The sequence below is a fragment of the Schistocerca cancellata genome, chromosome 7 (genome assembly GCF_023864275.1).
Source record: "Schistocerca cancellata isolate TAMUIC-IGC-003103 chromosome 7, iqSchCanc2.1, whole genome shotgun sequence".
Lineage (NCBI taxonomy): Eukaryota > Metazoa > Arthropoda > Insecta > Orthoptera > Acrididae > Schistocerca > Schistocerca cancellata.
In genome coordinates this window covers 344756129-344770842 of record NC_064632.1, presented here as the reverse complement: position 1 = coordinate 344770842, position 14714 = coordinate 344756129, and the positions used below count along the sequence as shown (strand labels likewise).

At 41.8% G+C, this 14714-nt stretch overlaps 1 protein-coding gene across 1 annotated transcript in view; it reads left to right on the top strand.

Annotated features, from left to right (window-relative positions):
- The window catches only part of LOC126092763 (odorant receptor Or2-like), a 57906-nt gene that overhangs the window by 28977 nt on the left and 14215 nt on the right, over positions 1 to 14714 (top strand). Inside the window, exon 4 of the mRNA XM_049908490.1 lies at positions 7896 to 8000. Within this exon, the coding sequence (XP_049764447.1) occupies positions 7896 to 8000 (105 nt within the window). The remainder of the gene's footprint in view (positions 1 to 7895; positions 8001 to 14714) is intronic.

Below are 14714 nucleotides of genomic sequence, written 5' to 3'. Positions count from 1 at the left end.
TATCAGTGGTGTTATGCCATTTATTGAACAGAATTGTACATACTGTGTTTTCTCAAAATTTAGTGAGACCATTTGCAGAGAAACACTTAATAGTTTTCTAAAAGATATTATTTACAATTTCCTCACCTAATTCTTGTTTGTTGGATGTCATTACTACACTTGTATCGTCAGCAAAAAGAACTACATTTCCATTGTCATGAATATAGAGTGGCAAGTCATTAACATATATTAAGGACAGTAACCTCCCCCCCCCCCCCAATGAAACATGGACCTTGCCGTTGGTGCGGAGGCTTGTGTGCCTCAACAATGCAGATAGCCGTACCATAGGTGCAACCACAACGAAGGGGTATCTGTTGAGAGGCCACACAAACGTGTGGTTCCTCAAGAGGGGCAGCAGCCTTTTCAGTAGTTGCAGGGGCAACAGTCTGGATGATTGACTGATCTGGCCTTGTAACACTAACAAAAATGGCCTTGCTGTTCTGATACTGCGAACGGCTGAAAGCAAGGGGAAACTACAGCCGTAATTATTCCCGAGGGCATGCAGCTTTACTGTATCATTAAATGATGATGGCGTCCTCTTCGGTAAAATATTCCGGAGGTAAACTAGTCCCCCATTCAGATCTCTGGGCAGGGACTACTCAACAGGACCTTGTTATCAGGAGAAAGAAAACTGGCGTTCTACGGATCGGAGCGTGGAATGTCAGATCCCTTAATCGGCCAGGTAGGTTAGAAAATTTAAAAAGGGCAATGGATAGGTTCAAGTTAGATAGCAGGAGGAACAAGACTTTTGGTCAGGTGAATACAGGGCTATAAATACAAAATCAAATAGGGGTAATGCAGGAGTTGGTTAAATAATGAATAAAAAAAATAGGAGTACGGGTAAGCTACTACAAACAGCATAGTGAACGCATTCTTGTGGTCAAGATAGACACGAAGTCCACGCCTACTACAGTAGTACAAGTTTATATGCCAACTAGCTCCGCAGATGATGAAGAAATTGATGAAATGTATGATGAGATAAAAGAAATTATTCTGGTAGTGAAGGGAGACGAGAATTTAATAGTCATGGATGACTGGAATTCGATAGTAGGAAAAGGAAGAGAAGGAAATCTGGTAGGTGAATATGGAATGGGAGTAAGAAATGAAAGAGGAAGCCGCCTGGTAGAATTTTGCTCAGAGCATAACTTACTCATAGCTAACACTTGGTTTAAGAATCTTGAAAGAAGGTTGTATACATGGAAGAAGCCTGTAGATACTGACAGGTTTCAGACAGATTATATACTGCTAAGACAGAAATTTAGGAACCAGGTTTTAAATTGTAAGACAGTTCCAGGGGCAGATGTGGACTCTGACCACAATCTATTGGTTATGAACTGTAGATTGAAACTCAAGAAACTGCAAAAAGGTGGGAATTTAAGGAGATGGGACCTGGATAAATTGAACGAACCAGAGGTTGTACAGAATTTCAGGGAGAGCGTAAAGGAACAGTTCACAGGAATGGGGGAAAGAAATACGGTAGAAGAAGAATGGGTAGCTTTGAGGGATGAAATAGTGAAGGCAGCAGAGAATCAAATAGGTAAAAAGACGAGGGCTAGTAGAAACCCTTGGGTAAATGTTGAAATATTGAATTTAATTGATGAAAGGTGAAAATATAAAAATGCAGTAAATGAAGCAGGCAAAAAGGAATACAAACGTCTCAAAAATGATATCGACAGGAAATGCAAAATGGCTAAGCAGGGATGGCTAGAGAACAGATGTAAGGATGTAGTGGCTTATCTCACTAGGGGTAAGATAGATACTGCCTACAGGAAAATTAAAGAGACCTTTGGAGAAAGGAGAACCACTTGCATGAATATCAAGAGCTTTGATGGAAACCCAGTTCTAAGCAAATAAGGGAAAGCAGAAAGGTGCAAGGAGTATATAGAGGGTCTATACAAGGGCGATGTACTTGAGGACAATATTATGGAAATGGAAGAGGATGTAGATGAAGATGAAATGAGAGATATGATATTGCGTGAAGAGTTTGACAGAGCACTGAAAGACCTGAGTCTAAACAAGGCCCCCGGAGTAGACAACATTCCATTAGAACTACTGACAGCCTTGGGAGAGCAAGTCCTCACAAAATTCTACCATCTGGCGAGCAAGATGTATGAGACAGGCGAAATACCCTCAGACTTCAAGAAAAATATAATAATTCCAATCCCAAAGAAAGCAGGTGTTAACAGATGTGAAAATTACCGAACTATCAGTTTAATAAGTCACAGCTGCAAAATACTAACGCAAATCCTTTAGACACGAATGGAAAAAATGATAGAAGCCGACCTCGGGGAAGATCAGTTTGGATTCCGTAGAAATACTGGAACACGTGAGGCAATACTGACCCTACGACTTATCTTAGAAGAAAGATTAAGGAAAGGCAAACCTACGTTTCTAGACTTTGTAGACTTAGACAAAGCTTTGGATTATGTTAATTGGAATACTCTCTTTCAAATTCTGAAGGTGGCAGGGGTAAAATACAGAGAGCGAAAGGCTATTTACAATTTGTACAGAAAGCAGATGCCAGTTATAATTGTCGAGGGACATGAAAGGGAAGCAGTGGTTGGGAAGGGAGTGAGACAGGGTTGTAGCCTATCCCCGATGTTATTCAATCTGTATATTGAGCAAGCAATAAACGAAACAAAAGAAAAGTTCGGAGTAGGTATTAAAATCCAAGGGTGAAGAAATAAAAACATTGAGGTTCGCCGATGACGTTGTAATTCTGTCAGAGACAGCAAAGGACTTGGAAGAGCAGTTGGACGGAATGGACAGTGTCTTGAAAGGAGGGTATAAGATGAACATCAACAAAAGCAATACGAGGATAATGGAATGTAGTCGAATTAAGTCAGGTGAAGCTGAGGGAATTGGATTAGGAAATGAGACACTTAAGGTAGTAAAGGAGTTTTGCTATTTGGGGTGCAAAATAACTGATGATGGTCGAAGTAGAGAGGATATAAAATGTAGACTGGCAATGGCAAGGAAAGCGTTTCTGAAGAAGAAAAATTTGTTAACATCGAGTATAGATTTAAATTTCAGGAAGTCGTTTCTGAAAGTATTCGTATGGCGTGTAGCCATGTATGGAAGTGAAACGTGGACGATAAATAGCTTAGACAAGAAGAGAATATAAGCTTTCGAATTGTGGTGCTACAGGAGAATGCTGAAGATTAGATGGATAGATCACATAACTAATGAGGAGGTATTGAATAGAACTGGGGAGAAGAGGAGTTTGTGGCACAACCTGACTAGAAGAAGGGATCGGTTGGTAGGACATGTTCTGAGACATCGAGGGATCACCAATTTAGTATTGGAGGGCCACGTGGAGGGTAAAAATCGTAGAGGAAGACCAAGAGATGAGTACACTGAGCAGATTCAGAGGTATGTAGGCTGCAGTAGGTACTGGGAGATGATTAGGCTTGCGCGGGATAGAGCAGCGTGGAGAGCTGCATCAGGCCAGTCTGAGGACTGAAGACCACAACAACAAGGACAATAAGGGAGCCAAGACTCTCACGCTTTGGCACACCATTCTTGATACTTCCCCAGTTAGAGGACTCTGCTCTTTGCAGACTGTCTGTACTGTCAATTTCAGCTTCGTGCATTCTTCCACTTAAATAAGACTTAAACCATTTTTGCACTGTCCCACTCATACCACAATACTTAAGCTTATCTAGAAGAATTTCATGATTCACACAGTCAAAAGCTTTTGAGAGATCACAAAATATCACAATGGGTGACGTTTGGTTATTCAGAGGGTTTAATATTTGATCACTGAAAGCATATATAGCATTTTCTGTTGAAAAGCCTTTCTGAAAAGCAGACTGACATTTTGTTAGTGCTTCAATATTAAGAATGTCTGAAGATATCTTCAATTCATTACTTTTTTAAGACTTTTGGATAAATCTGTCAGAAGTGAGAGTGGGCAGTAGTCATTAGCATCAGGCCTATCCCCTTTTCTATGCAGTGGTTTAACAATGGCATATTTTCGTCTATCTGGAAAAATGGCCTGTTTCAGTAATTTATTACATACATGACTGAGAATACTACTTATCTGTTGGGAAAAAGCTTTTAGTACTCTGTTAGAAATGTCATCAATACCATGTGAACTTTTACTTTTGAGTGAATTTATTATTTTCCTAATTTCAGTAGGCGAGGTTGGCTGAATGTCAGTTTTATCAAATTGCATTGGTATTGCCCCTTCCATATACAGCCTTGCATTTTGTAATGAGTAGCTGGATCCTATTTTCTCTAAAACACTAAAAATTGTTATTAAAAATATTTTCTACGTCTGACTTTTTGTTGTGTTTGATATAAATACAGTTTTCCTGTGCTCAGTTGTCCTGTTTCCCTTTAACAATATTCGAAACGTTTTAATTTTATTATCACCGGTACTAAGAGATAATGCAGAAACTTCTGGACTTTTTAACAACTTTTCTTTATCCAGTGCAGTAGTTTTTATAATGTTTGACTGTTTCTGAATCACTACTCCTTCTGTCTAAAGATACATTTCCCTTTTCTGTTTATAAGATATTTTTACTCCTTTAGTAATCCATGGTTTTTTAGATGGTTTCTTAGAATTAAGTTTCACTGTTTTTTTAGGGAAACTGTTTTCAAACATAATCACAAAGGTGTCATGAAATAAGTTAAATTTTAAATTAGCGTCAGTTTCCCTGTACACCTTATTCCAGTCTAACTGTTGCAAGCTTTCCCTATAATTTGCAACTTTTAAATCATTAACTGAATGCAATATATTGGAGGACTGTTTCATATTGCTGTATGGAGCTATGTCATATACTGAACCTAGCTGTGCATTATGATCAAGCAGACCATTCTTAACAGAAGAAGTTTTTATTTGATTAAATTTATCTTGGTCTATAAAAACATTATCTATCAGTGTTCTCCTTTCCTGTACCACCTGAATAGAAAACTCAATAACTAATATCAAATTGAAAGAACCAATTAATACTTCAAGATCAGGCTTTCTTTTGGACTCTTTGAGAAAATTTACATTGAAATCCTCACAAACAATTATTTGCTTCCCTTTGTCTGCCAGATAGCAGAACAAAGAATACGTTTTTCAAAAATAGCTGAAAATTTCCCAGTGGGGATCTGTACACAGCTAAAATTATAAAAGTACCGTTATTTAGTTTAATTTCATATGCACATGCTTCTATAAGTTGCTATTTTTTAGTTTCTAAATTTTTAATGTTATGATGAATTTTTAACATACATGGCAACTCCTCTCTCCATAGTGTCTCTATTTTCATGTGCTGGAAGCTTCTATCCACTTACATTTACCTTTTCCGTATCTCCAAGTATATGATGTTCAGACAGGCGTAGTACATCTATTCCACCATCAATTTCTAAATCTTCTAAACAAACAAGAAGCTCGTCTACTTCGTTTTTTAATCCCCTGATATTCTGATGCGATATACCAATATTATTTTTCGCTGATCTTTTCTGATAATCTTGTCACATACTAACATTATTTTTCACTGTGTTTTAATGAGAATCTTGTGACATTCTAACATTATTTTTCACTGTGTTTTTATGACAATCTTGTGACGTTTTAACATCTCTAGTACCTGCCTGCCTGAGCTTCTCATTAAGCTGAATTTCAGTCAGTGTTGAATCATTGGACACTGATCTTAGCCTATAAAAGAGGTACTCCCATGAGTTGCAGTACCCCCCTTAAAGATTTTGCTACCATCCCAACCAATTTACCCTTGCCTTTCTTACTGAGATGCGGGCCATACCTTGTGTAGTACTACCTACCAATAACATCAACAGGAAGCAAACCTACATCTGACCAAGTAGCCGCCTGGAACAGCTGATCTAGCTCCATATGGACCCGCCAGGCCGATCATACCGTATAAAAGCAAGAACCAAGCCAACATTTGTATTGTTCGTTGCAGATGTTATTTTTAACTGGTCACACTCAATAATGTAGCGTTGATTCCTGTCAGTACTGTTTCCTTCTCCACCCACTATCATAACATGACTCTGCCCTTTTAAACCCTTACACAATGATCCTACACCGTCTGTCACTTGGCTAAGCCGGCCGTGGTGGCCAAGCGGTTAAAGGCGCTCCAGTCTGGAACAGCGCGACCGCTACGGACGCAGGTTCGAATCCTGCCTCGGGCATGGATGTGTGTGATGTCCTTAGGTTAGTTAGGTTTAAGTAGTTCTAAGTTCTAGGGGACTGATGACCTTAGAAGTTAAGTCCCATAGTGCTCAGAGCCATTTGAACCATTTCACTTGGCTAAGACATTCAATGGACTTTAAAAAGAGCATTCATTGGTTTTAACTTTCTGAAATCCCATCTGAGTGTTTGTTATTTGTGAGAACATCGTGTAATGCCGTCTGTAAGAAAGGGAAACGTCTCCCAGTATGTGTCGGAGTCAGACAGCAGCACGACTGTGTGCTATTGAGTCTACAGTTTATTGAATCGCGAGTTTTCCGCTCACGTTGGTTGGGATGCTACTACTCTCTTGACAATGTGGAGAGGATGGGTTGAGAGAACCAAGCTCAATGCCATGTAGGATTTGAGGTGCTTCGCACCGTAAGGGCCCAAAGGACAGACATGACTATGCAGGATCGTCTCACCACGTGATGGACCTTGAGTCAGGAATTGGATATTTGCGATGCAAAACAAATATCCACACGGATAGTTTGGCAACATCTGCAGAACTATTGACTGTTGCTCTGGTGACCATTATTGCAGATTCCACCGATGCATAAGGGGAGAGTAGCACGTCGGCACTGTTTTGTTGAACGGCAACACTGTGTATTACAGTGGTTTTACATCATCTTTTCAGTAGAGTCCCATTTCTGTAGCGAACATGACGATGAACACATCCACGAATGGAGGCTGTCAGGAGAAAGAACATTGCCAGTTTAGTAATCGTCATATAAGCATAAAATACGATTTGATGTTATGGGATTCCGTTATGGATGGAATACGATTCGTATGTCGGTAACTGGGACAGCAGCAGCTACTTTTCGGACATATTAAGCGCAATGGCTGTGCCTTATATCTGAAGAGTCAGTACCTTTCAACAAGATAATGCAATAAGGCATGTTGTCTGAGCTGCTGTGAGGTTAGTCCAGCCCAACATTCGGTCCTCATCAACCACTGTGACTGATGGGCTCTGACGTAGAACGGAAGCGGCATCTGCCATCCGTAGCTCAGTTGGTTGCAATACATAACCGGGTTGGAGTCATGGCTGCTATCAGACCTAGCAGCTCAGTGTACTAAATTTCGCACACCTTATACAGACCAAAGTGTCTTATATATTCAATCTTCTTTCATCCTCCTTGTTATGTACGCACATTAAGTGAATTTTCCTTATTTCCTGTCGTTTCTGGTGTCGCAGTTTCAATGACCAGCAGTAAATATTTGTAGATGAGAGTTGTAAAAGGAAGGTTTTTTTTTTTTTTCAAACGTAATTATGTAGTTGCCGGCCGAGGTGGCCGAGCGGTTCTAGGCGCTACAGTCTGGAACCGCGCGACCGGTACGGTCGCAGGTTCGAATCCTGCCTCGGGCATGGATGTGGGTGATGTCCTTAGGTTAGTTCGGTTTAAGTAGTTCTAAGTTCTAGGGGACTGATGACCTCAGAAGTTAAGTCCCATCGTGCTCAGAGCCATTTGAACCATTTTTTTTTAATTATGTAGTTACCGGTGTGATTGGATTATCGTATGTCGTAACTGGGTGTTAGAATATCTAATAAAAGAAATCTTCAGTGGCTTATTGTTAATGTATAACTTGATTCGCTCTACATCTCTACAGGCCCTCACACAGATGAACTCTCATTTTCTGTTTATATCAGTTTTTTATCTGAGTTCTAACATCATTTCATTTACAGAGTGCGGATGGACTGCAACAGATTGGAAAATTCGGCTTCTACTTGTTCGCCATGCTTGCGGAGCTCTTCATTTACTGCTGGTTTGGGGACGACCTCATTACAGAAGTGAGTCGCCCATTTTTCTGTAGCTTAAATGCAATACCACGCAGTTTTACTTCGCAAGAAGTGTGTTTCAGTGAATATTTTGTTTGGTACTGAGAAATGCAGAACTGCTTGCAATAAAATGATAGCATCACAGTTTTACTTGGAAGGTTAAAGTTGTTTTAATTTTTCAGAAATGAAATTACAAGTTAGAAAATATCTGCTCATACGATTAAATGAGACAGGGACCAATTTTAAGACTCCACAACTGCAAATATCACAGGATTTTCTTTATCGTTTCCATGTATTTGGTGAAAATTGATTTGAATAATTTGTCTAACAGCCAACATCCAATTAACTGTTTTAAGATGTTATGAAGGTAAAAATCTGAGTTATAAATGCCATATGTGCTGTCTCATTGTTGCTGTTGTTGGCCTGTTGATACTTCTAGGGAGAGCTTCTGCTAATCTGGTTGTTAAATGTCTCAAGCAGCAATGCAGTGACGACTTTACAGAATATATACCCTTCGACTTTTTGGTTGCTTACCTATAGTTATTCAATCTGTATATTGAGCAAGCAGTAAAGGAAACAAAAGAAAAATTCAGAGTAGGTATTAAAATCCATGGAGAAGAAATAAAAACTTTGAGGTTCGCCGATGACATTGTAATTCTGTCAGAGACAGCAAAGGACTTGGAAGAGCAGTTGAATGGAATGGACAGTGTCTTGAAAGGAGGATATAAGATGAACATCAACAAAAGCAAAACGAGGATAATGGAATGTAGTCGAATTAAGTCGGGCGATGCTGATGGAATTAGATTAGGAAATGAGACACTTAAAGTAGTAAAGGAGTTTTGCTATTTTGGGAGCAAAATAACTGACGATGGTCGAAGTAGAGAGGATATAAAATGTAGACTGGCAATGGCAAGGAAAGCGTTTCTGAAGAAGAGAAATTTGTTAACATCGAGTATAGATTTAAGTGTCAGGAAGTCATTTCTGAAAGTATTTGTATGGAGTGTAGCCATGTATGGAAGTGAAACATGGACGATAAATAGTTTGGACAAGAAGAGAATAGAAGCTTTCGAAATGTGGTGCTACAGAAGAATGCTGAAGATAAGGTGGGTAGATCACGTAACTAATGAGGAGGTATTGAATAGGATTGGGGAGAAGAGAAGTTTGTGGCACAACTTGACTAGAAGAAGGGATCGGTTGGTAGGACATGTTCTGAGGCATCAAGGGATCACCAATTTAGTATTGGAGGGCAGCGTGGAGGGTAAAAATTGTAGAGGGAGACCAAGAGATGAATACACTAAGCAGATTCAGAAGGATGTAGGTTGCAGTAGGTACTGGGAGATGAAGAAGCTTGCACAGGATAGAGTAGCATGGAGAGCTGCATCAAACCAGTCTCAGGACTGAAGACCACAACAACAACCTATAGTGGCAGGAGCAAACACATAAAATCTTCATGTCAGTCCTCTCTCTTAAGCCATGCACATCCACGTCTCGTGGCCTCTCCAACCTCCCCCCCCCCCCCCCCCGTTCAACTCTCCACAAATGATAAACCAACTTTTTCGCATATTATTCGATCCGAGTTACATGCAGTTTCCTCTATCAGGCAGTTTAATGGGTATTATCGGCAAAAGATTATTTATACATTTACACGATGATACAGTGAGCAATATAGTGGAGAGGGGAACATTTTCGTGAGGGCAGGGCTGATCAGCAGCTGTCTGCGCAAGAGGAGGCTACTTGAACTTGGTTAAGCAGTAAATTTTTGTTTTAGAAGAAAATGAAATTGCAGCCAATGTGTTTTAGAGGTAATGGGCTGGAACTGTGACCTATATGTAATGATAATATGATATATTGAAACTGTAACCTATGTGTTGTCTTTATATAAATATAAACTATAATTGTAGCCTTGATGTGATGGAGCTATTATGGTGATGAAAAAGTAATTGTGACACACTGTTTAAATGGCTTGGAAACTCTATGATTAGTGTATTTCCAAGATAGGGATGTCGCTTAAGAAACAGTTGAAAAATGTGGCTGGAAGTACAAAATAATTTTTTGTTGGCTTAGAAACTCCCTAACTGCCCAGTTGCCAAGAAAGTGGCATATCTTAGGATAGGGAAGCTACGGAGAGAGGGGAAAGGCAAGGGGTAGGGTGGGGGAGAGGAGGGGGAGAGGAAGGTGGTGTGAAGTTGTCCTGCATTAGCCCCTTCTCTTATACATAGGCAACCCACCGGTCAAACATCAAATTTCAAAGTAGGTATTGCATTCTTACTACCTACCTTTCTTAGTAGTCGCAATAACTAAATGATTCATTATCAGAACATAATGCGATTTATATAGTGTGGTACTGAATTGTTGTAATAGTGTATGAGAAATGGAAAAGAAAACAGAGGATCTGTTACATGATGATCAGTTTGGTTGCAAGAGCCAGTTCTGACGTTGTGCTTGATAATTGAAGCAAGGCTGACAAGAAAATCAGGTCACATGCATAGGATTTGTCGACATGGGCATAATGTTCGAAAATTTAAAATAGGGCAAGATGTTCGAAATTCTGAGAAGAGGAGTAAGCTGCAAGGAAAGACCGGTCGTATACGATATGCAGGGTACAAGAACCAAGACGGAGTTACAAGATCGGAATACCAAAAACGAACTGCTCGGATTAAAAAGTGAGTAAGACATGGATGTAAGGACGGAGCCCGGATTTTGTTAAAGTGAGGGTCCTATTTGTTAAAGAGGCTCATATTTTTATTTATATTGAAAACACATTTTTATTTTTTCTTTGGTAAGTATAATATATTATATTCTTATGTATGAGAAATACCCAGATGAACAGTCATTTGGCAATATGATAACTTCATTCTATTGCCAAATGAATTAAAACTCTAATGTAATGTATTGCCTCTTTGCTAACAAAAAGCAGCTCAGTTTATTTACATACAGTTCACTGTAGCAGAACAGAAGAATCTTAATGCTGGACTGAATAACTTATAATGTTAAAGGGTTCGAACCTCTTTTGACAAAAGCTAGCTTACTCCTACTACAATCTTGTATTTAACTTTCCAACCTGTCTGAAAACAAGTCAGAATTCTTCAGCGCATCAAGACATCCCAGTCTAAAATTAAGTATTATGTCATTAAAACTCCTCAGTTTTCTTAAGTGACCAATAATATCTTATTAAATTATTATCTTAACAGTCAACTTGTGGCGTAAGACCCTTAACATCCGGCCGGGGTGGGCGAGCGGTTCTGGGCCTTACACTCTGGAACCGCGCTACCGCTACGATCGCAGGCTCGAATCCTGCCTCGGGCATGGATGTGCGTGATGTCCTTAGGTTAGTTAGGTTTAAGTAGTTCTAAGTTCTAGGGGACTGATGACCTCAGCAGTTAAGTCCCATAGTGCTCAGAGCCATTTGAACCTTAACATTGCTACGATATACATTTTGTCACGCACAGTCCTTCCTATTTTATAATTCTTCTTATATCTACATCTACATCATACTCCGAAAGCCACCTAATGGTGTGTGGCCGGGGGTACTTTCGGTGCCACTATCTGATACCTCCAACCCTGTTCCACTCACGTATAGTGCGTGGGAAGAATGATTGTCGGTAAGCCTCTGTGTTGACTCTAATTTCCTCGTGGTCAATACGCGAGATGTAAGCCGGGGGTGGGGTGGGGTGGGGGGGGGGAAGTAACATGTTGTCTGACTCCTCCTGAAAAGTGCTGCCCCGAAATTTCAACGATAAAATTCTTCGTGATGTACAACGCCTCTCTTGTAACGTCAGCCAGTGGAGTTTCTTTAGCATCTTCGTAACGCTCTCTCGCCAGCTAAACGATCCCGTGACGAAACGCGCCGCTCTTCGTTGGATCTTCTCTATCTCATCTATCAGTCCTACCTGATAGGGATCCCAGGTAAATGAACAATACTCAAGAATCGGGCGAACAAGCGCCTTATAAGCCACTTCTTTCGTGGATGAGTTATACTTCCATAAGGTTCTTCCGATGAATCTGAGTCTGGTGTCTGCTTTTCCCACTATCTGTTTCATATGGTCATTCCACTTAAGTGTCGCTCTGGATAGTTACACCTAGATATTTTACGGCAGACGCTGTCTCCAGCTATTTGTCATCAATAGTGTAGCTGTACTGTAGTGTATTTCTTTTCCTATGTATGCGCAATATGTTACATTTATTTACGTTCAGAGTCTGCACCATTCATCAATCCTCTGCCGGTCGTTCTGCAAATTCTTACTATCTTCTAGCATTGCTACTTTGGTATAAACAACTGCATCATCTCTGAATAGCCTTAAAGAGCATGCGATGTTTTCTACTGTATCGTATATATACACTCCTGGAAATGGAAAAAAGAACACATTGACACTGGTGTGTCAGACCCACCATACTTGCTCCGGACACTGCGAGAGGGCTGTACAAGCGATGATCACACGCACGGCACAGCGGACACACCAGGAACCGCGGTGTTGGCCGTCGAATGGCGCTAGCTGCGCAGCATTTGTGCACCGCCGCCGTCAGTGTCAGCCAGTTTGCCGTGGCATGCGGAGCTCCATCGCAGTCTTTAACACTGGTAGCATGCCGCGACAGCGTGGACGTGAACCGTATGTGCAGTTGACGGACTTTGAGCGAGGGCGTATAGTGGGCATGCGGGAGGCCGGTTGGACGTACCGCCGAATTGCTCAACACGTGGGGCGTGAGGTCTCCACAGTACATCGATGTTGTCGCCAGTGGTCGGCGGAAGGTGCCCGTGCCCGTCGACCTGGGACCGGACCGCAGCGACGCAAGGATGCACGCCAAGACCGTAGGATCCTACGCAGTGCCGTAGGGGACCGCACCGCCACTTCCCAGCAAATTAGGGACACTGTTGCTCCTGGGGTATCGGCGAGGACCATTCGCAACCGTCTCCATGAAGCTGGGCTACGGTCCCGCACACCGTTAGGCCGTCTTCCGCTCACGCCCCAACATCGTGCAGCCCGCCTCCAGCGGTGTCGCGACAGGCGTGAATGGAGGGACGAATGGAGACGTGTCGTCTTCAGCGATGAGAGTCGCTTCTGCCTTGGTGCCAATGATGGTCGTATGCGTGTTTGGCGCCGTGCAGGTGAGCGCCACAATCAGGACTGCATACGACCGAGGCACACAGGGCCAACACCCGGCATCATGGTGTGGGGAGCGATCTCCTACACTGGCCGTACACCACTGGTGATCGTCGAGGGGACACTGAATAGTGCACGGTACATCCAAACCGTCATCGAACCCATCGTTCTACCATTCCTAGACCGGCAAGGGAACTTGCTGTTCCAACAGGACAATGCACGTCCGCATGTATCCCGTGCCACCCAACGTGCTCTAGAAGGTGTAAGTCAACTACCCTGGCCAGCAAGATCTCCGGATCTGTCCCCCATTGAGCATGTTTGGGACTGGATGAAACGTCGTCTCACGCGGTCTGCACGTCCAGCACGAACGCTGGTCCAACTGAGGCGCCAGGTGGAAATGGCATGGCAAGCCGTTCCACAGGACTACATCCAGCATCTCTACGATCGTCTCCATGGGAGAATAGCAGCCTGCATTGCTGCGAAAGGTGGATATACACTGTACTAGTGCCGACATTGTGCATGCTCTGTTGCCTGTGTCTATGTGCCTGTGGTTCTGTCAGTGTGATCATGTGATGTATCTGACCCCAGGAATGTGTCAATGAAGTTTCCCCTTCCTGGGACAATGAATTCACGGTGTTCGTATTTCAATTTCCAGGAGTGTATATTGTAAGCAGCAACGGTTCTATCACACTTCCTTGTTCTACTGTGGGTATTACCTTTACATCTGTCGATTTAGTTCCGTTAAGAGCGACATTTTGAGTTCTACCTACTAGAAAGTCTTAAATCTAATCGCAGGTCTGCTCCGATACTCCGTAAACCAGTATTTTGTTCATTAAACGGCAATGCAGGACGGCGTCAAATGCCTTACTGAGATCCAGGAACACGGCATCAACCAGAGCGCCGCTGTCCACTGCGCTGTGGATCTCATGGAGGAAGAGAGCGAGCTGAGTTTCGCAGGATCTCTGCTTGCGGAATCAGTGTTGATTTTTATAGAGGAGATGGTCATTTTCCAAGAACGTCATAATTCTTGAGCATAAAACATGTTCCATAGTTCTACAACAGATTGACGTCAACGATGTAGGTCTATAATTGTGTGGATTGTCTTACGGCGTTCCTTAAAAACGGGAATTACCTGCGCTTTTTCCCGTCATTAGGTACCTTTCGTTGCTCAAGCGATCTACCATAAATTACTGCTAGAAGGGGAGCAAGTTCTTTCGCATAATCCTTGTAGAATCTTATAGGTATCTCATCTGGTCCTGAAGTCTTTCCACTACTAAGCGATTGCAGATGCTTTTCAGTTGCGCCATCGGTTATCTCAATATCTGCCATTTCGACGTTCGCACGACGATTGAAATGAGGGACAGTGTTACGATCTTCCGCGATGAAACAACTTCGAAAGACCGGATTCAATATTTCGGGATTATCTGTGTTATCTTCCGTTTCGGTGCCGCTGTGGCATGAATAGATGAGTTTGACCCACTTACTGATTTTGCATACGACCAAAATCTCTTAGGGTTTTTACAAAGGTCAGTTGACAACGCCTTACTTTCAAAGTGATTGAACTCTTCCTTATTGCTCTCCTTACGTTCATTTTCGCTTCGTTCAGCGTTTGTTTCACAGCTAGGTT